This window comes from Rhinoderma darwinii, chromosome 3 (assembly GCF_050947455.1).
Source record: "Rhinoderma darwinii isolate aRhiDar2 chromosome 3, aRhiDar2.hap1, whole genome shotgun sequence".
NCBI classification, from domain to species: domain Eukaryota; kingdom Metazoa; phylum Chordata; class Amphibia; order Anura; family Rhinodermatidae; genus Rhinoderma; species Rhinoderma darwinii.
In genome coordinates, this window is record NC_134689.1 from 123,497,296 (window position 1) to 123,523,803 (window position 26,508).

At 41.0% G+C, this 26,508-nt stretch overlaps 1 protein-coding gene across 1 annotated transcript in view; it reads left to right on the forward strand.

The window, feature by feature from the left end:
• ALDH1L2 (aldehyde dehydrogenase 1 family member L2) overlaps positions 1-26,508 on the forward strand; it is a 67,927-nt gene that overhangs the window by 16,396 nt on the left and 25,023 nt on the right. Inside the window, exons 2-16 of the mRNA XM_075856645.1 lie at positions 1,006-1,150; positions 1,990-2,224; positions 2,539-2,704; positions 4,325-4,426; positions 6,248-6,337; positions 9,847-9,981; positions 11,273-11,398; positions 11,585-11,676; positions 13,010-13,154; positions 14,318-14,437; positions 15,022-15,149; positions 15,772-15,922; positions 19,819-19,889; positions 21,065-21,170; positions 21,331-21,418. Of these exons, the coding sequence (XP_075712760.1) occupies positions 1,006-1,150; positions 1,990-2,224; positions 2,539-2,704; positions 4,325-4,426; positions 6,248-6,337; positions 9,847-9,981; positions 11,273-11,398; positions 11,585-11,676; positions 13,010-13,154; positions 14,318-14,437; positions 15,022-15,149; positions 15,772-15,922; positions 19,819-19,889; positions 21,065-21,170; positions 21,331-21,418 (1,900 nt within the window). The remainder of the gene's footprint in view (positions 1-1,005; positions 1,151-1,989; positions 2,225-2,538; positions 2,705-4,324; positions 4,427-6,247; positions 6,338-9,846; positions 9,982-11,272; positions 11,399-11,584; positions 11,677-13,009; positions 13,155-14,317; positions 14,438-15,021; positions 15,150-15,771; positions 15,923-19,818; positions 19,890-21,064; positions 21,171-21,330; positions 21,419-26,508) is intronic.

Sequence of the window (26,508 nt, forward strand, 5' to 3'; positions counted from 1 at the left end):
CATGGCACATGATGTACACTGAATGAATCGTCCCTCCTTGCAATCATCGAAAGTTGGGAGGTATGGTGCTGGCTTCACAGCTTCGCTGCTCATTACTGCTGTATAATGTCCTCCATGTTGCTGCTGCTGCTGCTTCTATGTGTGTGAAAGATCAGAGGCGTAACTTGAATCTCCTGGGCCCCAATGCAAAATCTGTAACAGGGCGCCCCTACCATGTGCCATTTATAATACTAGTGCCTTCTTATGCGGCTGAGGGGCTTTTGGGCGACTGCTACCTCTGCACCTCCTATAGCTACGCCCCTGTGATAAATAACGATAGGAGGGCGAGATTCTCCTCTTCTCTGTGTGCGGTGTATAGAAGACATGATAGCCGTTAGGCTTACCCACTAGCTCAGAGACAACTGCGAATTAGAGATAAGGACTGCAGAGTGGAAAACTGCTGAAAAAAATGCCATGTAAAAAAAAAAATCATATAAAGGCCAGAAATAATGTTATTCCTCATGTACACACACATGACATCTTATGATGAAAAGTCTACTGAAATGACAGGTACACTTTAAAATTATTTTGCAGCCATTTATGAAATATCTCGTTTTCTTCCTTGTATCAGATACATCTATTATGAACTAGTTCATACCTAGTTATCCGGGAGGCAGCTATAGTATTTTGTCTATTACTGTATTACATGTTCTGCAATTTTTTTTATCAGTTATACTGTTTTCTGGAGACTCATTAAATCTTATCCTTTTGTTATTATTCTGTGCTTGCGAAGTATGTCGCCCTATTGTATTTGATAATATAATGCAATGAAATCAGAAGAATATTCTACTAGTATTATATTATTGCCACATGTCATTGTGAAATGACATTGTCATTTAGTCTGAATTATCTATACTTTTTCTCTAGTATATCACTTGCTACTTCTTAAAGCCAAACCTCTGCCTGTAGTATTATCATTTCAGTGCTGTCTATAGGGAGTGTTGCTATTGTTGATTTGTGTTACAGGTCTACTATCAGAATAAGCTACGATTAGCTCTTATTGGTCAGAGTGTCTTCGGTCAGGAAGTGTATAGTAACCTACGCAAGGAAGGACATAAAGTGGTGGGAGTCTTCACCGTCCCGGACAAGGATGGGAAGGCAGATCCTTTAGGTAAGTGTTATTTTCAAGGGGTGCCTGGACACTTGTTTCTCTGATACTGTATAATGACATTGTGGAGTCATTCTATGTTATTCAACATCCGACTCCTTACCTGACCACAGGCCTTTCTTCATTTTAGGCTTTTCCAATGTCATACTTTTTATTTAAGTGGAAAAAATTACTAATTGTAAATGTAAATTATAATAGTTACTGTAATACATTCGTTTAGCAAAAGTCCACATTATTGATATCTGTGCTTATAGGTATTTTTGGCTGACAGCTGTCTAATGTTGAAAGCCTCCTTAGCAAATAAATACCAGATTTTTTGACTGACAGTATTTAGCAAAAAAAAAAAAACACCATTGTAGCTTATATTCAGAAATTAGGTGCCAGGGACCCCGTTCCTGTTTTTTAAACATAAAGAGATCTGCCATATTCTAGGACTGTGCAGCTATTCATTCACAGCTGCACAGTCCTCTCTGTCACTGCCAGCACTGATCCGTATGATCAGTGCAGGACAGGAAGGGTAAATTGAGTGCAATGAGCACCGCGTGTTAGGCTTCCTGTCCGAGACAAAACACATGGACAGGGGACGATGGTTTAAAGCACTGATGACATCATCAGTGCTTGCGCATCAAAGGGCAGTAGAGGGGAAGCGTGTTTCACACTTCCCTATTCAGAGCATTCTTAGGAAGTTTCAGACTGCGGTGGCCATTGTGGAAAGATGACAACGAGGGACCAGAGCGATATAACATCTATGTGTAGTCTATTAATTCAAACATGTTTTGTTGTTTGTACTAGACTTGACTGCTGACAATCAATTGACCGTTATTTTATTATCTCCGTTCCAGCAGTGGCAGCCGAAAAGGATGGCACACCAGTATTTAAGTTCCCCCGATGGAGACTAAAAGGGAAATCTATCCCAGAAGTAGTGGAAGCCTACAAGTCTGTTGGAGCTGAACTCAATGTTTTGCCTTTTTGCTCCCAGTTCATACCTATGGATGTCATTGATAATCCTAAGCATGGATCTATTATCTATCATCCTTCCATATTGCCTCGTCACAGAGGGGCCTCAGCTATCAATTGGTGAGCCCACTTCTGTTGAAATATTATAATAGGTAAAAGTTCTGCAAGGCAAAGTAACCAAAAAAACATTAGGAGAAATTTATTAATGGCATTACACCAGTTTTGTGGCGTTAAAAAGTCGTAAGCTATGGCGCTCGCAATATTTGCGAAATAATTTAAAACTTTTTCCATTTCATAGCGATCATGGCATTTATATAAAAAAAAAGGTGAGGAAGCTTAGCGGAAGGGGCGGGGCCATTTGCAGCCTCACAAATTAACTATAATTCACTGCAGAAACTTTGAGGGAAAACAAAGTAATGTAATGTAATTCACAGGACCTTAATTCATGGAGATAAAAAGGCGGGCTTTTCTGTTTTCTGGGCCGATGATGGGCTGGATACAGGACCAATACTGCTCCAGAGAGTTTGTGATGTGGAGGCCAATGATACTGTAGATTCTCTGTACAACCGTTTTCTCTTTCCAGAAGGAGTGAAATCCATGGTAAGAGCCTTTCTCAGTTCTTTGTATCTTCTTTGTTAAGTAAAACTTTGTTACTTTCTTGCACTGTGCCTCATGAGTGCTAGATACAGTTAGGGTATGTTCACACGCTGTGTTTTCAGGCATATTTTGGGGTGTTTATGCCTCGAAAAACGCCTGAAAAAACGGAAGCTGAACGCCTACAAGCATCTTCCCATTGAAATCAATGGGAAAAACAGCATTTAGTTCATACTGGGCGCCTTTTTACGCCGCTGTTTTAAAAAACGGAGCGCACAAAGACGCTCTGTAAAAAGAAGAGCATGTCACTTCTTGAGGCGTTTTTTGGAGCTGATTTTCCATTGAACACTATGAAAAACGCCTCAAAAAATGCCTGAAAAGAAGCTCCAAATTAAAAGAAGCTTCATTTTCAGCTTCAAAAACGCCTGAAAATGAGGGGCTGTTTTCTCTGAAAACAGCTCATTATTTTCAGACATTTTTTGTTAAGGGCATGTTCACACGCAAACTCAAAAACTTCTGAAAATACGGAGCTGTTTTCAAGGGAAAACAGCTCCTGATTTTGAGACTTTTTTTGAGCAACTCGCGTCTTTCACTGCGTTTTTTATGGCCATTTTGTTAGCTATTTTCAATAGTCTATGAAAACGGCTCCAAAAACATCCCAAGAAGTGACCTGCACTTCTTTTTCGCGACCGTTTTTTTAACACGGCCGTTTTGAAAAATGGCAGCGTAAAAAAACGGCCCGTCGGAACAGAACGCCGTTTTTCTCATTGCAATCAATTGGAAGTTGTTTGGAGGCGTTCTGCTTCCGATTTTTTGGCCGTCTTTTAGCCGTTTTTCGGGCATTTACGGCCCGAAAAATCGCCGAAAATAAGCCATGTGAACATACCCTAATACACTCATTGCTTCCCTTCACTGACAGGAACTTATACTCAGGGTATGTTCACACGGCAACGCCAAATACGTCTGAAATTACGGAGCTGTTTTCAGGCGAAAACAGCTCCTGTATTTCAGACGTTTTTACAAGTGCACGCGTTTTTCGCGGCGTCAATTATGGACGTAATTGGAGCTGTTTTTCAATGGAGTCAATGATAAACGGCTCCAATTACGTCCCAAGAAGTGACATGCACTTCTTCGACGCGGGCGTCTTTTTACGCGCCGTCTTTTGACAGCGACGTGTAAAATTACACCTCATCTGCACAGAACATCTTAAAACCCATTGAAATCAATAGGCAGATGTTTGCAGACGTATTGGAGCTGTTTTTTTCAGGCGTAATTCGAGACGGAAAACGCCCGAATTACTTCTGAAAATAGGCCGTGTGAAAATACCCTCACAAGTATATTCATACACCTACATAGATCAAGTGATGGCATTATGTCCTCTGTTCTAAGTAACTACCACTGTGGATCAAGTTCAAGGTCATTGTCATGTGCCCACCCCCCCCCCCTAGACAGGAGAGGCAGCTGCACCTTAGAAGGTTGTCTTTCCCACCTACCCTTGCCCTTGCCATCTCAATTTTTATTATCATGCTACTTATTGTTAATATACAAATTGACATGAAATTGTCTGCACTATATGTTTTATACAATATATGATTTGTATGCTTAGATATTTTTTTGGCTGGTTAGATGAAAGCTGTACAATTGATTGCCGATGGGAAAGCCCCTCGTATAGGCCAACCAGAAGATGGAGCTACTTATGAAGGAATTCAAAAGAAGGAGAATGCGAAGGTAAACCGTAGTGCTATGGTATATTTCATGCAACATTGTTTGTAACATGACACATGAGCCCATGTTTATCTGCTAATTTTAGAGTCCAAAAAAATAAAAAAGTAAATTGTGTTTAGTCTATGCTATATGACCATTGAGCAGGCTTAGTACACTTTTTATAGACCTAAGATACTACACTAGCCCAGTATAACCAGTCCTCCAGGCATACAGTACTCTGATGAAGAGTACATCACCTGCCCAACATGACCTCATCATTGTACATTATTGTAATAGAACATTGCTTTTAATCAGCAACAGGTGACCATTGGGCATATCTTCCATCATTTGAATCCCTATTCGCTGGACATTTAAATACATATACAGGGCCTAATAGGATGTCTGACAGCGTTATGCTAAAATGCATAATACACTGCAATATAGAAGTACTGCAGTGTAATATATAAGTGATCAAGCTCATACATAGTCAAGTCCCCTAAGGAAACGTAAAAAATAAATAAATGAAATGTTAAAAATATCTAAAAAAAAGAAAATAAAGAAAAATATAAGCCACAAAGTACACATAAGACCGGATTCACACGAGCATGTGTGTTTTGCGCGCACAAAAAATGCAGCGTTTTGCACACGCAAAAGGTCCATAACAGCTCCGTGTGTCAGCCCCGTGTGATGCGTGGCTGTGTGATTTTCGCGCAGCCGCCATCATTATGACAATCGGTTTGTATGTTTGTAAACAGAAAAGCACGTGGTGCTTTTCTGTTTTCATTCATCCTTTTCACTGCTGTTGCGCAAATCATGCGCGTTACACGGAAGTGCTTCCGTGTGCTGCGCGTGATTTTCACGCACCCATTTACTTCAATAGGTGCGTGATGCGCGACAAACGCACAAATATAGGACATGTCGTGAGTTTTACACAGCGGACACACGCTGCGTAAAAATCACTGACTGTCTGAACGGCCCCATTGACTAACATAGGTCAGTGCGAGGCGCATGAAAATCACACGCGTTGCACGGACGTATATCACGTTCATCTGAATAAGCCCTTAGTGGTATAGCCGCATCTGTAACAACCTGAACTAAAAAAGTATAACATTATTTAACCTGCATGGTAAATAAAAATTTAAAAAAAACAGAATTGCGTTGTTTGGTTCACCTTGTCTACCCAATAAAAACAATAAAAAGTTTTCGTTTTCATTGGTACCTCAAAATGGTACCAATTAAAACGTTAACTCATCCAGCAAAAAAGAAACCCACACACTGCTCCATCAATGGAAAAATAAAAAATGTCTCAAAACATGGCAACACAAAAAGAAATGATTTTTTAAAGTTGTAAAACACAATAAAGTTAAACATATCAATTAAACCGCACGTTAAATGCCACAAAAATTAAATGCAAAAAACATGCCAAAATTGATGTTTTTTTCCTTACCCCCACAAAAAATATAATTTAAATTTTTCCAATACATTATATGCACCCGAAAATGGTGTCATTAAAAAAAATACAAATCATCTTGATAAAAAAGAAGCCCTCATATGACCTTTAGCCGAAAAATTAAAATCTACAGCTTTACCGAGGGCCAAAATAGGCCATGTTCTAGAGGGGTTAAGCCCAACTCTGACTAGCCGATGATTGCCCATGTGGGGTACGTCTGCATGAGGACTGCTTTATGGCGCAATCTGCGATACTTGTGAGACATGCCATTGTGCCAGAGCATAATATAAATCTTTTATGTTCGTAAACATCACAATACTTCCAGAAGAGAAAATAAATATCATTAATGAAGAATTGTCTATTTTAATCATTTTCTAATTCACTAAACTGGCTAGATATGTTGGGACAACTCTGCTGAAGAAATCCATAATTGGATAAGAGGACATGATAAAGTGCCTGGAGCGTGGACAGTCATAAATGATCAGGTATGTCAACTAAAAAAAGACTATTAAAACTGCTGTTATATTGTTATTTAGTATTAAAGGGGTTTTCTGAGTTATTAAAAAAATTGGACAATGTAGGAGGGGTGCAAAAAACAAAACAAAACAGCAATTACTTACCTCACAGATCCCCGCTGTTCCAGCGCCGCCGCCCCATTCCTCCACACTGCTGTTTATTGTCATATCTGCAGCGATGATGTGCTTGTTGTCACGGCGCAGGGTGTGGACTCACTGGGCCGTACCGCGTAGCGGGATAGCAGCTGGCCAAACAGGTACAATGCAATGTCTATAGTTCAGAAAGGGTACCTGAGGCAATGTAGACAGTAGCTATGGATTCAGGCTAAGATAAGGCTCCGATAGTAGAAAGACACCCGGCGGGGTGCGACACACTAGATGCAGCGGAGCATACAACACGACTCCAACTCTTGACGGCACGGTAGCACGGGATACAGGGTACAGGCAGCAGGAACGGGTAATACTGGAAACTGGAAAACACTAGGAGACCATTTGCAAGACAAACTTTAGGTAACACAACAACGCTCAGGCAATGATCAAGAGGGCAGAGCCCCTTTTATAGTCCAGCAGCATTCTGGGCTAATTGCAGATATTCTGCAACTGTGTGCGCACTAGCCCTTTAAGGCCGTGCACGCGTCTCTCAGGAGGGAGATGCCGTCGGGAATTCACACGTCCATGGCCGCGGCCGTCAGAGGGTAAGTCAGAACGACAGTACACAGCCATAGAAGTTACACTTGAACGAGTGCTTGGCTGCAGTGATCATGTCAATACACAGCGGTGGGCAGGAACGGAAGTGGCGGCGCTGGAACAATGGGGATCCGTGAGGTGAGCAATGACTTTTTTTTGCATCCTTCCTACCGTGGCCAATTTATTAAATAATTCGGAAAACCCCTTTAACGTAAATTAATTTCCATTTTTATATATATTATATATATACACAGTGGATATTAAAAGTCTACACACCCCCTGTTAAAATGCTAGGTTTTTGTCATATCAAAAAATCAGTACAAGATGAATAATTTCAGAACTTTTTCCACCTTTAATGTGACCCATAATCTGTACAATTTCATTGAAAAACAAACTGAAATCATTTATAGGGGAAAAATAAAAATAACAAAACTACAATAATGTGGTTGCATAAGTGTGAACACCCTCTTATAATTAGGGATGTTGTAGGGTTCGGAATTAGCCAATCACATTTAAACTCATGTTAAATAGTAGTCAGTACACAGCTGCCATTATTTAAAGTGATTCTGAGTAACCCCATATAAAGTTCAGATGTTCTATTAGGATTTTCCTGACATTTTCTTTGTTGCATGTGAAAGCTATGGTCTGTAAAGAACTTACAACACATCAAAGGGATCTGAATGTTGAAAGGCATCAGTCAGGAGAAGGGTACCAAAGAATTTCCAAGGCATTAGATATACCATGCAACACAGTGAAGACTGTCCTGAAGAAGTGGATTACATTTGGCACAAACAGTGACATTACCAAGAACTGGACGTTCCTCAAAACTTGATGAAAAGACAAGACGAAAGTTGTTTCGGGAGGCTACCAAGAGGCCTACAGCAACATTAAAGGAGCTACAGGCCTTCCTGGCAGGTACTGGTTGTGTAGCGCATGTGACAACAATCTCCCGTATTCTTCATATGTCTGGGCTGTGAGGTAGGTTGGCAAGACGGAAGCCTTTTCTAACGAAGAAAAACATCCAAGCCCGGCTATATTTTGCAAAAACCTACATCAAGTCTGCCAAAAGCATGTGGGAAAACATGTTCTGGTCTGATAAGACCAAGGTTGAACTTTTTGCCCATAATTCCAAAAGGTACACTACCGTTCAAAAGTTTAGGGTCACTTAGAAATTTCCTTATTTTTGAAAGAAAAGCACAGTTATTTTCAATGGAGATAACATTAAATTAATCAGAAATACACTCTATACATTGTTAATGTGCTAAATGACTATTCTAGCTGCAAACGTCTGGTTTTTAATGCAATATCTACATAGGTGTATAGAGGCCCATTTCCAGCAACCATAACTCCAGTGTTCTAATGGTACATTGTGTTTGCTAACTGTGTTAGAAGGCTAATGGATGATTAGAAAACACTTGAAAACCCTTGTGCAATTATGTTAGCACCGCTGTAAACAGTTTTGCTGTTTAGAGGAGCTATAAAACTGACCTTCCATTGAGCTAGTTGAGAATCTGGAGCATTACATTTGTGGGTTCGATTAAACTCTCAAAATGGCTAGAAAAAGAGAGCTTTCATGTGAAACTCGACAGTCTATTCTTGTTCTTAGAAATGAAGGCTATTCCATTCGAGAAATTGCCAAGAAACTGAAAATTGCCTACAACGGTGTGTACTACTCCCTTCAGAGGACAGCACAAACAGGCTCTAACCAGAGTAGAAAGAGAAGTGAGAGGCCCCGCTGCACAACTAAGCAACAAGACAAGTACATTAGAGTCTCTAGTTTGAGAAATAGACGCCTCACAGGTCCTCAACTGGCAGCTTCATTAAATAGTACCCGCAAAACGCCAGTGTCAACGTCTACAGTGAAGAGGCGACTCCGGGATGCTGGCCTTCAGGGCAGAGTGGCAAAGAAAAAGCCATATCTGAGACTGGCTAATAAAAGGAAAAGATTAATATGGGCAAAAGTACACAGATATTGGACAGAGGAAGATTGGAAAAAAGTGTTATGGACAGACGAATCGAAGTTTGAGGTGTTTAGATCACACAGAAGAACATTTGTGAGACGCAGAACAACTGAAAAGATGCTGGAAGAGTGCCTGACGACATCTGTCAAGCATGGTGGAGGTAATGTGATGGTCTGGGGTTGCTTTTGTGCTGGTAAAGTGGGAGATTTGTACAAGGTAAAAGGGATTTTGAATAAGGACGGCTATCACTCCATTTTGCAACGCCATGCCATACCCTGTGGACAGCGCTTGATTGGAGCCAATTTCATCCTACAACAGGACAATGACCCAAAGCACACCTCCAAATTATGCAAGAACTATTTAGGGAAGAAGCAGGCAGCTGGTATTCTATCTGTAATGGAGTGGCCAGCGCAGTCACCAGATCTCAACCCCATAGAGCTGTTGTGGGAGCAGCTTGACCGTATGGTACGCAAGAAGTGCCCATCAAGCCAATCCAACTTGTGGGAGGGGCTTCTGGAAGCATGGGGTGAAATTTCTCCCGATTACCTCAACAAATTAACAGCTAGAATGCCAAAGGTCTGCAATGCTGCAATTGCTGCAAATGGAGCATTCTTTGACGAAAGCAAAGTTTGAAGGAGAAAATTATTATTTCAAATAAAAATCATTATTTCTAACCTTGTCAATGTCTTGACTATATTTTCTAGTCATTTTGCAACTCATTTGATAAATATAAGTGTGAGTTTTCATGAAAAACACAAAATTGTCTGGGTGACCCCAAACTTTTGAACGGTAGTGTATATATATATATATATTTATTTATTTTTTTCCCAGATAGTTACACTATATGGATCTTCTTTGCTGGAGGGTGCAGTGCCAAAAGGTGAGCCACTACATGTTGAAGGAGCTTCAAGGTCAGGACTTGTCACAAAAAATGGAGTAGTTCTCTTTGGTAAAGATGGGAAAATGGTGAGTTATTATTCTGCTGTAGTTAGTTAAAGGGTTGAAGTAAATTAAACGTTCAATGTTTATTGTTGAAGCTAATCTGTCATATATTTATTCTGCCCTGTCTGGGGGCAGCATAAAGAAGTGACAGACATGCTGATTTCAGAAGTCTGTCACCAAGTGGGAAAATCACTGTAGTTTATGAGAATTTAGATTTTATTACTTGCGGCACCCCAGACCCGATGCACGGCTTTAGTCCAATCATATTCATAGATAACTTTTTTCTTTTTCTGTCGATTTAGCAATGTTTTTTGCCCGATAAGTTATAGTTTTTATTGCCACCATTTTGGGGTACATATAATTTATTGAATTCTATTATATTTTTGTGTAATCTGAATGGGAACTAAAACCGCAATTCCACCATTGGTTTTTTGTATTCTATTTTTTTCACCATGCATAGCTTGTTAAAACTAATCTGTATTGCAATACCCCATATGTATTTTTTTATGGCTTATTATTTTGTAACAATAAAACATTGTTAATAAACAAAAAAGGTTTACTTTTTTGGGGGGTTGTTTTCTTTTTTTTATTAAATGTATTTGTAATTATTTTTTTGTCTCTGAAGCTGCGATCTTTTGATCGCTACCAAAATGCTTTGGAAAACTTTGTTTTCCACAGCATTATTACCATTAATGTGTAACACTGACAGGCAATCTATTAGGCCACATACATTGCAGACACAGATACCTATGGCAGACCTAAAGGTCTTTGTCAGCCCCCCCCCCCCCACCCGGCTGCCGTGTGCAACTCATCATCACCCTACAATTGCATCTAGCGGGGCGCAGTTGGGCTGACAGAGGGAGCCCCCTCCCTTTTTCAAACTCCTTATATGCCACAGTCACTATTGACCATAGACTATAAGGGATTAAATGGCTGGGATCAGATCAATTATAGCCGAGCTTGCGGTCATTGCAACCGATCACTAGGGCGTAATAATACATCGTAATTTGGTTAGCTCAATATTAACGTTAATATAGTACGTCATTTTGCAGGATGGGGTTAAAAAATCGGTCATTTTCTGATGATACCTTGCCGTTAAGGAGCTCTGAATACCCTTTAATGTATGCAAGCTCTGTGTTCGAGGGAGTTTGGGTGCTGCCTTGCAATAGGGCCCAGCTGTTGGTGACCCCAATGGATCTTCATGATTTTGTAGAGACCAATGTGGTCACCTGTGTATTTTGTAAGCGAAGATGGCTAGGGAACTTTAGGGGACAATTGGGTAAGTACTTTCTTAATATGTTCTTATGTGTTTCAGTTAATAGTGAGAAATCTTCAATTTGAAGATGGAAAAATGATTCCTGCATCAAATTACTTTTCAATGGGTGATGTTACAGATTTGGAATTAACAGAGGAGGAAAAGGTCATGGAGTCTCATATCAGGGTAAGTTGTAATGTAAAATTGACTGCAGGAATAAAAATGACTGTAAATTGCATGCTACTATGTGACTTACAAAAGAAGAAAACAATATGAATCATGAATGTGGGACAACAGTTGGAGTTTGTAAATCTGTTTGATCTTTTTGGGTACTGTATTAGTGTACATAAGGTGACTCTTTTATGTACCTAGAATATTTGGAAGGGGATTCTAAGCAATGTTGCAGTGATTGAAGATACCACAGACTTTTTTAAATCTGGAGCTGCGTCTATGGATGTTGTCAGGTAAGTGATATAGTAAGAAGAGAGCAGGCTTGTGCAAGTCAAATGTATATCAGTTTGATATGTTTTACATTAAGGTGGCCATACACATTTGATAATTGTCGCCAGATCTCACTAATATCGCCTGCCAACCATCTAAGGCTACTGTATGTCCACACCCCATATGTTCAGGCTTTAAAAATATGAGGTTAATTTCAAGAGAAAACATCTGCTGAAATCCAGGCGTTTATGGAGCTGACCCTCCAATATTTGCTTTTAGGGGATACAAGGATCAAGGAAATAGATCACACGAGTTAAAAATATATTTGTATATCATCCTAAAGTGGTGTTATGCTCTGTTATACATTAAAAGGCTTAACAGGATATGTGTGAGTGAGAAATATCCTATCAAATCTAGATGCACATGCTCATAATCTTAGTCACTGCCAAGTCAGTAATTACTGGGGTACCACTGGCAACATTGCCCACTATAAACTCTACCAGTTCATAGGAAACCACATAAAAACAACAAAGGACAACTCACAGGGCAGTATGTAATACATAAAGTCTCAAATAGTAAGAAATTGGTAAGAAACAAATGGTAAGAAACTTGCACACACAACCTCTTGTATGCAAATATGGAGTAAGATCAGGGGTGCAGCCGTCATCAAATAAGAATTTTCCTTGGCATTCTTGGAAAGAGAGAAGGAGACGAAAAGGTTGAGAACACGACGTACTTCCTTTTTAACTTCTCTCTAAGGCCTAGTTCACACAGAGTTTTTTTGCAGGCAGAAAATTATGCTGGAAAAATCAGCTCAGTTTTTCTTGCACCACACGCGTTTTTTGCCGCGATTTTTGCCAAGTTTTTTTTGCAGGCGTTTATTTTACCTCTTTCTTCAACAGGCAAAGGAAAACAATGCAAGCGTTTTTTCCAAAAAATCTGTGAAGAAACGCGTCAAAAAATGCCGCGCCCGTTCGTGGCGGTTTTTTACATCTGCCATTGATTTCAATGGGGTTATTGAGGCGGAAAACGCCTCAAGATAGGTCATGATTCTTTTTTTTTTTCTCGCGAGCGTTTTTTTTTTTTTGCTCGTAGGAAAAAAATAGTCTCCGCCTCCCAATGAGATCAATGGAAGTTGTTTTCGGATGTTTTTTGGTGTGGTTTTCGCATCAAAAAACGTGCCCAAAAAATCTGTGTGAACAGGGCCTTACAGTTTATGTCACTTCTGTTACTGGTCACGACTTTCCCTTTTCTGTGATTACTATTGACCTATATGCCTGTAATGTTTTGCTGCTATGTGACTTCATTTATTGTTTGTTTTTATATTTATGGCAAAAAAAATTATTTTGTCCACAGGTTGGTGGAAGAGATTAAACAAAAATGTGCTGGGTTAGAGTTACAGAATGAAGATGTCTACATGGCCACCACATTCCAAGACTTTATACAGATGGTAGTGAGGAAATTCAGGGGAGAGGATAAAGAAGAACTGGTTATAGATTATGTAAGTCTTAATTCAGTTGTAGAATGTGAATGTAAACATTGTGCTTGTGTGTTTATCTGTCCTCAATAACAGGGCTCATCTTTTATTCTAGCCAAAGTAATTAAAAAACATTTGCTAAAGGCCCTTTAACACGGGCCGTCGATCTGGCAAATGAGCGTTCATATGAATGCATGTTCCCGATCATTGCCCTGTGTAAACAGGGCAATGATCAGCCGATAAAGGAGCAAACACTCGTTCATCGGCTAATTGTATCGATTATGCAGCAGAAAATATTATCGTTGTCGGCAGCACATCTCCCTGTGTAAACAGGGCAATGATCAGCCGATAAAGGAGCAAACACTCGTTCATCGGCTAATTGTATCGATTATGCAGCAGAAAATATTATCGTTGTCGGCAGCACATCTCCCTGTGTAAACAGGTTGATGTGCTGCCGACATGATGGTAATGCATGGCTACGAGCAATCGTAGTAACTTGTCCCCATACATACATTACTGATCATAGCTCCTTGTGAAAGGCGCAAACGAGCATCAATCAACCAGCGGTTTCGTTGATCAACGCTTGTTGTTACGGCCAAAGTTAGCCGGCGTAGAAGGACCCTAACTCAGATCTAAGCTTATGCCATGTACAGGTAGATATTGAGTGTTACAAATGATAAGAAAAGTGCTCGATACTACACTGATAACATTCTCCACCTTGTTAGAGGCACCGACAGATAAAATTAAAGGAGCTGTCAAGTCTGGACAACTGCTTTAATATGAGGTGATTGCAAGGTTCCTGCTGCTGGGAACCCCTTTCAAGCTTTCTTTATTGCAGTAGAAGCCGGAATTGTGGAACACCCCCCCCCCCCCCTTCCTCTATTAGGACATAGTGAAGGGGATAATTAAAGAAAGACAAACCTTTTAAAAACCGGAAAAAAAGTATCCATAATCCATTTACTACATTTGACAATAAACCCCAATTCTTTGATTCTTCTAAGAAAACTAAATATGACTTCAGATTGTAGAAGTGGCTTAAAATGGTGCAGCCGCAGCCCTTTGGTTGCCTGCCGGCTGCTCTAGACGAATAAAATGACCTTGCTGAACCAAGTTTGTAGTAAAGCCACCTGCCTAAAATATACTTGTATATAAATATATTGTCTTTCTGCTCATTCTTTTTTCTGCAGGCTACATTAAATGTGAACAATATGACTGTGAAGATGCCATACCAGTGTTTTATTAATGGGCAGTTTTTGGACTCTGACAGTGGGAAAACATATGACACTATTAATCCAACAGATGGATCAGTGAGTGTGGTTGATTTTTTATTTATCTAAAACATTTGTAGGCTATTGTTAGAAAGGTGAAAACTGAAATTACTAATCTGAGCATAAAGGAAATCCATACTGCATGAGCCGGCACTATGAATGTTGTGTGCAAATGCGGTTGACTTATCAAAGTAATGATAAAAATGCCACAACCAATCTAAGCTCCATATCATAGTGCACTATAACTGTCCTTTCCCAATTCACAAGTCAGGGATGTATTGCTAAATTGGACTGTGATACAGAATTGGCATAACTTAAATAAAAAAGTATTACAAAATGTGCCTGCCAGGCACGTAAATGGAGAATCTGTTATTACCCATGGAAATTAGGCAGGACTTGAAAAAATGTTCACTATTGTTGACTACTGTATTCTCCTTCCTTTATTATATATCTTAGTTATGCCATTCAGAAGCAACAACTGATAAAGGATGGATGACCCAGCAGGCAGTTCTGTTTGAGACTGCAAGAGCGTTGCATTTCCTGCCTAATTTCAATGTTTTTTAAATGGGAGCAATCACTTTAAAATGTAAACATTGATTAATAACATTTTTGTATGCTTATAGGTTTTATGCAAAGTCTCATACTGCTCTGTAGCAGATGTAGACAAAGCAGTGGCAGCAGCAAAAGATGCCTTTGAAAAGGGGGAGTGGGGAAAAATGAATGCTCGAGATAGGGGAAGAATACTGTACAGGTGAGTACGTGAATAAAAATTGTGTCCCACACTCTTTCCTCCGCTTCCAGCGGCCTTACTCCAACCAACTCCCTAGTAGTCACAGCAGGCCCCACCCTTTTTAGTGACCTCAGTAGGCAGTAAAGAACACAAAGGAAATTCCGGAAGAGATAAACAAAAAAGTTGATCAAGACAGCGAAAGTCAATATCTCCAAATAGAGTAGGCTTGAAATAGTTGGCACTTTTTTTAGGTTGTGATCCTGAAAGTTTTAAGCATAGGTTTCTGTAGTCGGCAGTAGTAAGCTGTGGTGTTACCATGGGAAATAATGAAAATGTGTTAGAAGGAGGGGTATGCAAGCTGGAAATAACTTGTGGAAAGCATGAATCATCTTCAGGTTCCCAGAAAAACGTATAACCTTGCACTTTGTTTCTAATTGTGCTAGACTATACCTAAGTATTTGCAGGATCTGCCCATACCACACACATTCACCCTCGCCCCCTTTTTAGGAGTTATGCTCATATTAGAAATAGTCATTGTAGAATTGCATTTGTGATTTTCTGACTTTTTTTTATTTTTATTGTATAATAAAGGAATATTTGCATTTACTACTCTAAGTAACTGTACATATTACTATAACACAAGGCTTGCAGATCTCATGGAAGAGCATCAAGAAGAATTTGCCACCATTGAAGCTCTAGATTCGGGAGCAGTGTACACTTTGGCTCTGAAGACCCATGTGGGGATGTCTGTGCAGACCTTCAGGTACTTCGCTGGATGGTGCGACAAAATTCAGGCAAGAGTTTACTTACAGGGTTACTTTATTAGATTCAATTGCTGATTGATTGTGTGATTTCTTATCATGTACCTCAGATAAAGGAAGTTTGGTAATAGAAACCAGTGTTTTTGTAAAAACGTCCCTCCTTTACACACACATTGGAGATTATTCATGAATGCCAGTGCATGTTATAATTTTTTTTTATTAAGCCTACGGGTAAAAACATGTGTGATTTAATGTAGGTATCTCAGATCTGGCTTGTTTGCATTTTTGTAGCATACATCTTTTCCCTTTAAAAGGTGTCAAATAGTCCACAAAAATACAGATAAAGTGTGTATCTAATAGTGATATAGATGCACCGGTCAGCCGATACCACCAAAACAGCTCTGACCTGTCGAGGCATGGACTCCACAAGACCTCTGAAGGTGTCCTATGGTGTCTCGCAATAAGATGTTAGCAAAAGATCCTTTAAGTCCTGTAGATTGCCAGATGGGGCCTCCATGGATCAGACTTGTTTTTTGAGAGCATCCCATAGTTGAAACGGTATTACAGTAAATATTTGCCACTTGGGCACTACAGATGAAGCACATAAGAAGCCATGTACTTCACATGTACCTGACACGTGGCCAAAAACCGCATCACAAAACTGCGTCAATTCATGGTAAATTGTTTTCGATTTATGCCATGCAGTTCCTGGCCATGCGGCACAAACCGCTAAGTGTATTGGCACCCTAACAACATAATCAATGGTATTCACTTCACCTGTCAGTGGTTTAAATGTTATGACTGAACGACAGGACTTGACTGGCCATCTGGCAAATTCCAGATGTGTCTTTGCACAGTGTGCTGGTTGACTGCACCCACATAGTTCTTATTAGAGGGGTTAGTCAGGGTCAAGAAAAAACAGGTCACATAAAAGAAGCATTACTAACCTTTTAAATTCATTGCCGGCGCCTCAGTGATCCCCTCTGGTCTTTTTTTTACTGAGCTGTGTCAACACACGTTAGTGGAAACTGCGGAGCACCACGTGCCATTAACCCGTTGATGACCAGCCTATTTGAAACCTTAATGACCAAGGTATTTGTTACGTTTTTCCATCGTCGCATTCCAAGAGCTATAACTTTTTTATTTTTGCGTCGACATAGCTGTATAAGGTCTTGTTTTTTGTGGGAAAAGTTGTATTATTTAATATCCCCATTTTGAGGCACATATTATTTATTGATTAACTTTTATTAACTTTTTTTTGGGGGGGAATAGAAAAAAAACAGAAATTTTGCCACTCTTTTTTGCATCCTAATTCTACACCGTTTACCTTGTGGTATAAATAACACAATAACTTTATTCAGCGGGTTGTTACTATTGCAATGATACCAAATTTATAGAGATTTTGTATGTTAGTACTGTGTACACAGTAAAAACGCTTTTTTTTCAAAATTATTTGTTTTTGTGTCTCCATATTTGAAGAGCCATAACTTTTTTTTATTGTTCCGCCGATGCAGTTGTATGAGGGTTTTTTTTTTTTGCGGGAAGACTTGTAGTTTTTATTGGTAACATTTTGGAGTAGATGCGACTTTTTGATCACTTTTTATCACATTTTTTTTAAGTCAGGATTCACAGAAAACAGCAATTTTTCCATAGTTTTTTATTTCTTTTTTTACGGCGTTCACTGTGCGGATTAAATAATGTAATAGCTTTATAGTCGGGGTCGTTATGGACGTGGCGATACCAAATATGCATAACTTTTTTACTTTATTTTGGTTTTTTAATAGTAAAGCAGTTTGTAAGGGGAAAAAGTGGGTTTTTCATTTTTTTTTTTCACCTTTTTTTTTTATTAACTTTATTAAACTTTTTTTTACTTTTTTACTAGTCCCACTAGGGGACTTTAATATGCGATCATCTGATCTCTATTATAATACACTGCAATACTTTTGTATTGCAGTGTATTACTGCCTGTCCGTTTAAAATGGACAGGCATCTGCTAGGTCAGGCCTCTGGCATGATCTAACAGGCATTCACTACAGGTAGACCTGGATGCCTCTATTAGGCCCCCGGCTGCCATCGGAGACACAGACACTCGGCGATCTTATCACCGGGTGTCAGTGGGATGAGAGGGAGCTCCCTCCCCCTCTCCAAAACAACTCAGATGCGGCGCACGCTATTGAGCGCCCCATCTGAGGGGTTAAACGGGTGAGATCGATACTTATGTCGATCTCACACGTTCGAGCAGGGACGCCCCCAGCTCTCAGCTACATCTGAGAGCAGGGAGATTTGACAGCTCCCTGCTCTGTTTATTCTGATGCAGCTCTGTAAAAAGGCTTATGCATCAGAATAAAGCCCATTAGTGGCCGCCGTGAAAAGGCGCATTGGCGGTCACTAACGGGTTAATGTGAGAGGTGAACGTCTGCTACGAAGGTGCACGAGGGCCGAACAACACGCTACAGTGGAGCAGCTCACTGTGAAAATCAACCAGGGGCTACCAAACGTGTGTCTAAAACAAAATTTCAGTGAACCCTACTGTATATGTGACTCAACTGTGTATATGGTGCTATTATTCATGTGTACAGTATATAGTGTTCCTATTTGTGTGTACTCTATAAATGGTGGCATTATTTATGTGTATATAGCAGCATTACTCCTGTGTACAGTACATATCTCGGCATTATGCTTGTGTACATTACATATAAGCATAATTTTTGTGTACAGTATATATGGTGGCATTATTCATGTGTGTAGTGTATATATAGCAGCATTATTTATGTATACAGTTTACGGTCGTTGTTCATGTGTACAGTATATATGATGGAATTAGTCATGTGTACAGTATGTTTTGGCATTTGTGTACAATATATATACAGTGTGTACATTCAGCCCTTCACATGCCTGCTCCCATTTAGCTTTTTTCTGCAACTTACTGATTTATAAAATATCGGAATACCACAACAGGAAGGCATCATTTAACAAAGTTTAAAGGGGTTTTCCAATTTACATTTTTATTTGTCCACTAATTTTACACTCTCCCACACACTAAAGTTAAAATAGTCCTAGACTAGTATACGGCACGTCACTAGTGACACTACTTTATGTGGGCGTCTTCTTTTACTGCCGGGACCACTCATGCGCGGCTCCCTGCTATTCTCTGTAACATGCATTAAACAAGAGGGAGGAGCCTAATGCACGCTTCTATATGAAAACAAACAAGCCCCGAAATCGATGTAAACAAATGGCCCGCACCGAGAACGCTAGAAATGGTAAGTATCTATTTTTTGTGGAGGTATAGTGTCAGCAGGTTGATTACAGTAAGGAAAGCACATTGATCATATTTTTTTTTTGTGGGGGAAGGGTCTCGGAATACCCCTTTAATGTTTTTGTATAGCTGAAGGGTGGGCCCGCAAAGGCAGAAACACATTTATTGTACAGCTAATGGACCTGTGTGCTATAAAAGGCCAGGGCTGATTTTATGTCCCGGTCTGGCCCTGCTGAACGGTGTTCTTATACACAAGAAAATAAACACTTCATTTCTGCAATACTAAGGGGGAGATTTATGAAGACTGGTGTTTCATATGTCAGTCTTAATCTACAGTATAGCAAGCTGGAGTATGATACACCTAATTTATTAAAATGAATAATAATTAATAAATAAGGCGCATCTCTGGCCATCTGTGCACCGGAAAGGGAAATTTTCGCTATCATTTACGGCAGATTCCCTTTTTTAAAGTGCCGGATGTGGCATAAAAGTGAAAGAAGTTGAAAATCTTTGCGCAAAACAGACGTGCACCTAAATTTGCTACTTTTTTTTCTGCCACTATAGTGGCTTAAACAGCTTGATAAATTCCCCTCTAAGTGTACAGAATATATAGAGAATGTCAGTATATATTTGTGTGTAGTAAACACCACAATAACATTATTTTTCTTAGGGCTCTACAATTCCAATAAATCAAGCTCGTCCAAGTCGCAACTTAACATTTACTAAGAAGGAGCCACTTGGGTAAGTACATGATAATACTAGTGCTACTGAAGTTACCAAAAATATTTTATGGCATATCCACAGGGGTCCAACCTTTGGGAGAGCCACCTTTCGAGAGGAAAGGCAGATGGTAGTGGCTAAATCCAGACTGAGACTGAATGGCCAGATGGCTATTCGCCTGGACCCCCAACTATCAGACATTTATAGCATATAATAATAATAATAACAACAGTATTAACAACAAGGGGATTCATTTCATTTTCTAATCTGTAATGTGACTGGGGGCTATTTCAGTACAGGTTCTGTACAGATCCATGTACAAACGGTCAAACTGGTGAAGGTTTTACTTAAAAAAAAAAAAACAACCTCATACTTTGAGCTTTTAGGCTGGATTCACACACTTCGTTTACTCGCATTTCCGTTGGCTTTTTTTCGCTGGATTTTTGGCTAATTGTTGTCAAATATGAGGATGCCTACATACACAGCATTTTGGTTTGTGGAATTTTTGTAGCGTCTTTGGAGTCCATGACGTTCTTTTTTTTCAAATTGCAGCATGCTCTTGATGTGGCGTTTATTCTGCCTTTTTCTTCCATAGAAAACATGAACAAAATAAAATCAATAACTTCATAAAAAAAACACATGTAAAGCCTTAGGCCTTGTTTACATTGGGTGTATTCGGCATGTCTTTGACGCGTTTTACGCACCATACAAACGTGTCAAAAATGCATCATTTAAGCTTCCCATTGACATCAATGGGAAAGCGCATTGTAGTGCATACAACGCGTTTTTTTACGCATGCATGTTTAAAAAACGCATCGTGTTAAAAAAAGGAGCATCAGGTCAATCATTGGCGCGTAAAACGCGCCCTATTCCCATAGTCAATGGGAGTTCTAATTACCCACCAAAAAAACATGGCAAAAAGCGTCAAAACCGCCTGTATTTTAAAAGATTTCTACAAAAACGCTAGCATTTTTGCCACGTTTACACGTCGGTTTTTTTGAGCACCGTGTGAACAAGGCCTTAAAATGAATGGCGTTTTTACATGCATTTTAAAATGCTGAAAAGAAAGGAAATGGTGTGTAAAGGAGGCCTAAGCATGCTGGTGTCCTTTCTTGTCAATCATGAAGAACATGATTACATTGTTTCTGCTTTTTCAGAATTTATCTATAATATCTGCAGGTGTCTTCTGTCCGCAGAGTTTGTGCCATAGTTATCCCGTGGAACTATCCATTGATGATGCTCGCCTGGAAAAGTGCCGCATGCCTGGCTGCAGGCAATACCCTTGTTTTAAAACCTGCACAGGTACTCTATCTTTTCTTTCTTTCTACAGCATATATCGACATTTACCATGTTATTATTATAGGTGTTTGTTGCGGTGCAAAATCCGGGTTTTTGAATGTAACTGTTACCTAGTTTAATCTGTGTGTATGTGCTGTCATATTAATCATTACTTTTATTTCAGGTGACTCCATTAACAGCTTTAAAGTTTGCAGAACTTGCAGCTAAAGTAGGTGTACCCAAGGGTGTCATCAATATCCTGCCTGGATCAGGTAATTTGACACTCTAGACTGCTGTTTGTATACTTTTATGTGCTGCTTTTCATGATTTTCATACGGTACATAACAATTTTCTCCATATTTAAGCTTGTAGCTGAATATCTTCACATGTAGATGCCCGAGGTTTTCAAGAATGGTCAGCCAAGAGTGATTAAAGTATCCAGGTGTGGAGAGACGTGGCAAACGTACGATGCCGAGAGTATCCGAATTGGACCCATGCACGATACTCTTCGGCCGTCGCACAGTTGCCACGCCTAGTGTGCTGGAGCCTTTCTCCACACTCGATGTCAGTACAAGTGGAGGGACACTAATGAATCTCAATTTGTAAAATTTGAATTGCCATTTTATTTTTTTAATTTACTTAATACAATATCAGTAGAGATGCTAAATGGTAGCTGATTTTATTCAATTAGAAAATCAGCAAAAAGACTTAGATAACCCAAATGTACAAAATACAGTAATATATATTATGTGAAACCTAATGCAATATTATTATAGGGAATCTGTCACCGGTTTGTACTGCCCTGCCTGAGGGCAACAAACTATTTTTCTCATGTAGCTTGTATCCATGAGCTGCAGCTAGCCCTGCCCACCAGCCGCTAAATGACATCTTTCTCCCAATACTGTGAATAGGGAAAAAGCTGCCAATCAGTAGCGGGTGGGCGGTGCTAGCCACACCTGATGAATATCAAGGACTCCATAGTCTGCGCTATGTTGTCCTCAATGTTTATGCGCTAAGGCTAGCCCTGCACAACCTCCACTAGCACCACCCAACGCTTCTGATTGGCAACTTTCTCTCAATGCACGGTATAAGGAGAAAGCTGTTAATCAGTGGCTGGTGGGCAGGGCTAGCCAGAGCTCATGGATACGAGTTGGATGTGAGAAAGTTATTTTTATAAAAACTATTGATCATTGACAAGTGAGTAATACAGAGTTGGAATCAGGGTCTCTGGCACTACTTTACGCTGCCCTCAGATAGGACAGCATAAACCTGGTGACAGATTATCTTTATGAATACTGTACTAATGCTGGACTACTTATAGTCTAGGATAGCCACAACTGGTACATGTTCTTTCACATTTCTATACATCGGTATATGAATAAGGGCTCATTCTCATGGTAAAACTGTGTGCACTGACCCTGTACAGCGGCACAGGAAGTCCCTACAGATCTGTATTATGGACCAGTAGGAACTCTGTGTACTGTGGTAGCCTCCTTGAAACACTGTATTCTCCTCATGAAGCAAGGCAACAATTGCCAACATATTTTTTTTCCCTCACATTCCGTTTAAAATTTGAGCTACACAGAGGTACAGTATTATAGCAGGATATACGGTAAGCATAGTTTTACAGTACTGTACAACAAAGATCCATAATGTGGCAGTGTGCATGAGCCTTATGAACAAGGGACATCTATGGGGTATCCCTAAAATGTTCTATAAATATTTGACAGGTCCAGGGGCGTAGCTAAAGGCTCATGGGCCCGGGTGCAAGAATTCAGCTTGGGCCCCCCTACCACTCCACAACACCACCATCATCATTATCATCAGACCCCTATGCATGCCTATGCCCAGACGCTTTGCCCAACAGCCCCCATAGTATAATGCCCCCACACAGTATAATGCTCCCATAGCTGCCCCCACACAGTATAATGCTCCCATAGCTGCCCCCACACAGTATAATTCCCCCCCATAGCTGCCCCCACAGTATAATGCCCCCCATAACAGCCCCATACGGTATAATGCTCCCCATATCAGCCCCCATACAGTATAATTCCCCCATATCAGCCCCCATTCAGTATAATGCCCCCATCTTATCAGCCCCCATGCCATATCTGCCCCCCATGCAGTATAATGCCCCCCATGCAGTATAATGCCCCCATATCAGCCCCCATGCAATATAATGCCCCCCCCATCTTATCAGCCCTCATGCCTTATCAGCCCCCCATGCAGTATAATGCCCCCCACACAATATCAGCCCCCATACAGTATAATGCCCCCATATGTGCATAATAAAAAAAATAGCATAATTACTTACCTATCCCCGTTCCCACGTCGGGTGGAGGATCCTTCGCCTCCTCCGGTCTGTGCTATGAGTGACTCAGCGCAGACAGGCGCGATGATGTCAACACATCCTGCCTGCCTGCGTCGAGCCGCTCAGGGCACAGTGAATGCTGGATCAAGAAGATGCCAGCTCCTTGCTCCAGGATTGAATGGAACCGGGACCTCGGTGAGTGACTCGCGACCCCCCGGAGGTCTTCACACGAACCCCCAGGGGGACGCGACCCACAGTGTAGGGATGTCACGATACCAAAATTTGGACTTTGATACCGATACTTCGTTTACAGTAATAAAAAAAAAAAGGTCTTTCGTTTTCTAATGTGAGGCGTGATGATGAATTTTGAATGTGCCTCACATTAATAGTGATTAACCCCATCATGTTTCTCAGTCATAATGGGTTAATGTGTAAGGAACATGATGGGGTTAATTACTATTAATGTGAGGCACATGGAGGTTAAATTCATCACACCTCGTGCCTCACAATAAGTGATAGAAAGCAGTTTATTTTATTTTTTTACAGCGTACACATCACAAATAATGCAAAAAAAAACGTTGTGCAGGTTATTACGGCCGCGCCAATACCCAATATGTGTATATTTTATGTATTGAGACCTATTTTAATGTTTATTGTAAAAAAGGTGAATGTGTGTTTTTTTATTTAACATTACTTTGTTTTTACTTTATTTTTAAACTTTAATGTACTGACATATATCAGATATGTGCCAGTACATTAGCCTGTGGACAGATAGCACACAGGCAGTTGTTGGACATACCTCAGTATGCCCTAACAGGAAATATGGTAAGACAGCCCTGGGGTCCTTCAATAGACCCCAGGGCTGTTTGCCCATATATGGTATGGCCCTCGATCGCGTCACAGGAATTCCCTGTGACACGATCCAGGGGCATCCCCCCCCCCCCTTCTCATTTTCCCCTGAATGCTGCAGTCGGCTTTGATTGCAGCATTCAGGAGAATAGCGGCGGAGATGAGAGGTTCCTCTGATCTCCGCCGTTATAGAGCGGGGCTGCGGCTGTGTAATACAGTTATCGCCCCGCTCCTGACAGTAAGTGCGCGCGCGGTCAGCATGAGGAGATGCTGCCGGCGCTGCACTAATGAGCGGGGGTTCACGCACTAAAGACAGAACATGGGGGTGCCATGTTCTGTCTTCAGTGCCGCAGATCATTAGTGCAGCGCCGGCCGCATCACATCATGCTGACGGCGCGCACATGTCAGGACTCAGGAGCGGGGCAATGGCTGTATTACACAGCCGCAGCCCCGCTCTCATAGTCATGTGTACTATACTGTATTGTGTTGTATTGTGAAGTTTGCGGTGGAGAGAGGAGGGGGGGGGCTGTGATTTAACGGCCCCCCCCCTCTCCACCGCAAACAGCACAATACAATACATTACAAGGCATCACAACACATTACATCACAATACATTACAACACAACACAGACTGCAGCTCACCTGGAGTCCTCGGCACCGACTCTTCCACTCCACTGTCCGGAAGACGTGTCACGTGACAACACGGTCACATGGTACACTAAGTGTACCATGTGACCGTAACCGGGAAGTGCCGGCTTTACGGCAAAGAAGATTTTTTTTGGAAGCATACAGTATGGCAACGGGGGCCCGTGGGCCCCCCAGGCTTAGGGGCCCGGTCGCAAGTGCGACCGCTGCGACCCCTATAGCTACGCCACTGGACAGGTCATACCAGTTACATAGTTAGTACGGTTGAAAAAAGACACATGTCCATCAAGTTCAACCAAGGGATGGGAAAAGGAAAGGTAAAAATTTCTACACATAGGAGCTAATATTTTTTCATTCTAGGAAATTATCTAAGCTTTTTTTAAAGCCATCTACTGTCCCTGCTGTGACCAGCTCCTGCGGCGACTATTCCATAGATTCACAGTTCTCACAGTAAAGAAGCCTTGTCGCCTCCGCAGGTTGAACCTTTTTTTCTCCAGACGGAGGGAGTGCCCCCTTGTTTTTTTAGGGCGTTTTACATGGAACAGGATTTCACCATATTTTTTGTATGTGCCATTTGTAATGACAGGGTAGGGAGACAGACAGGTGAGCCCTAATCTACCCGCCACTCAGTCCCTGCCTACTTGCAACGACCCGTCCTAAGCGACGGGGTACAACTGGGCGACGGTCCCTACGCTCAGTAAGTGTAAGACAGACAAAACAGACAGGGGTACACAGAAGCTAGGGAAACGGGGCAGCTGCCCACGGAGACACCGTGAGCAACAAGAGTGGTGAACGAGCCGAGTCAAACCAGGAGAGAGCGAGGTACAAAACGCTGAGCAGGAGAGTGGTCAGAAAGGCAAGGAGCAACAGCAGCAAGCCAGGAAACAAGCATAGAAGAATCACAGGCAAAGGAGGAACAGGAAAGGCAGGTATAAATAGACAGTGGGCGGGAACTAGCTCCGTCTGGCCAGGCTGTGATAGGCTCTCCCACTCCTAAGCCTGCCATGCTGAGTGGTGGAAGATGGAGACAGTCTCACAGACATAGGAGCAGGTGCAGACTGATTGCCCACGGCCGTCGACACAGAACCTGTGTCTGGCAAATCCTTTACACCATTAATATATTTATATAAGTTAATCATGTCCGCCCCTTAGTCGTCTCTTTTCGAGGCTAAATAGGTTTAATTCTTTTAATCTTTCCTCGTAACTTAAATTCTCCATGCCCCTTATTAGCTTAGTTGCTCTCCTTTGTATTTTTTTCCAACTCCAGGGCATCCTTTCTATGAACTGGAGCCCAGAACTGAACTGCATATTCTAGATGAGGCCACACTAAGGCTTTGTAAAGTGTTAATATTATATCCCTGTCCCGCGAGTCCATGCCTCTTTTAATACACGACAATATCCTGCTGGCCTTTGAAGCAGCTGATTGACACTGCATGCTGTTATTTAGTTTATGATTTACAAGTACACCCAGATCCTTCTCAACAAGTGACTCCCCCAGTGTAGCTCCCCCTAGGACATAGGATGCATGCAGGTTGTTCGTACCCAGGTGCATAACTT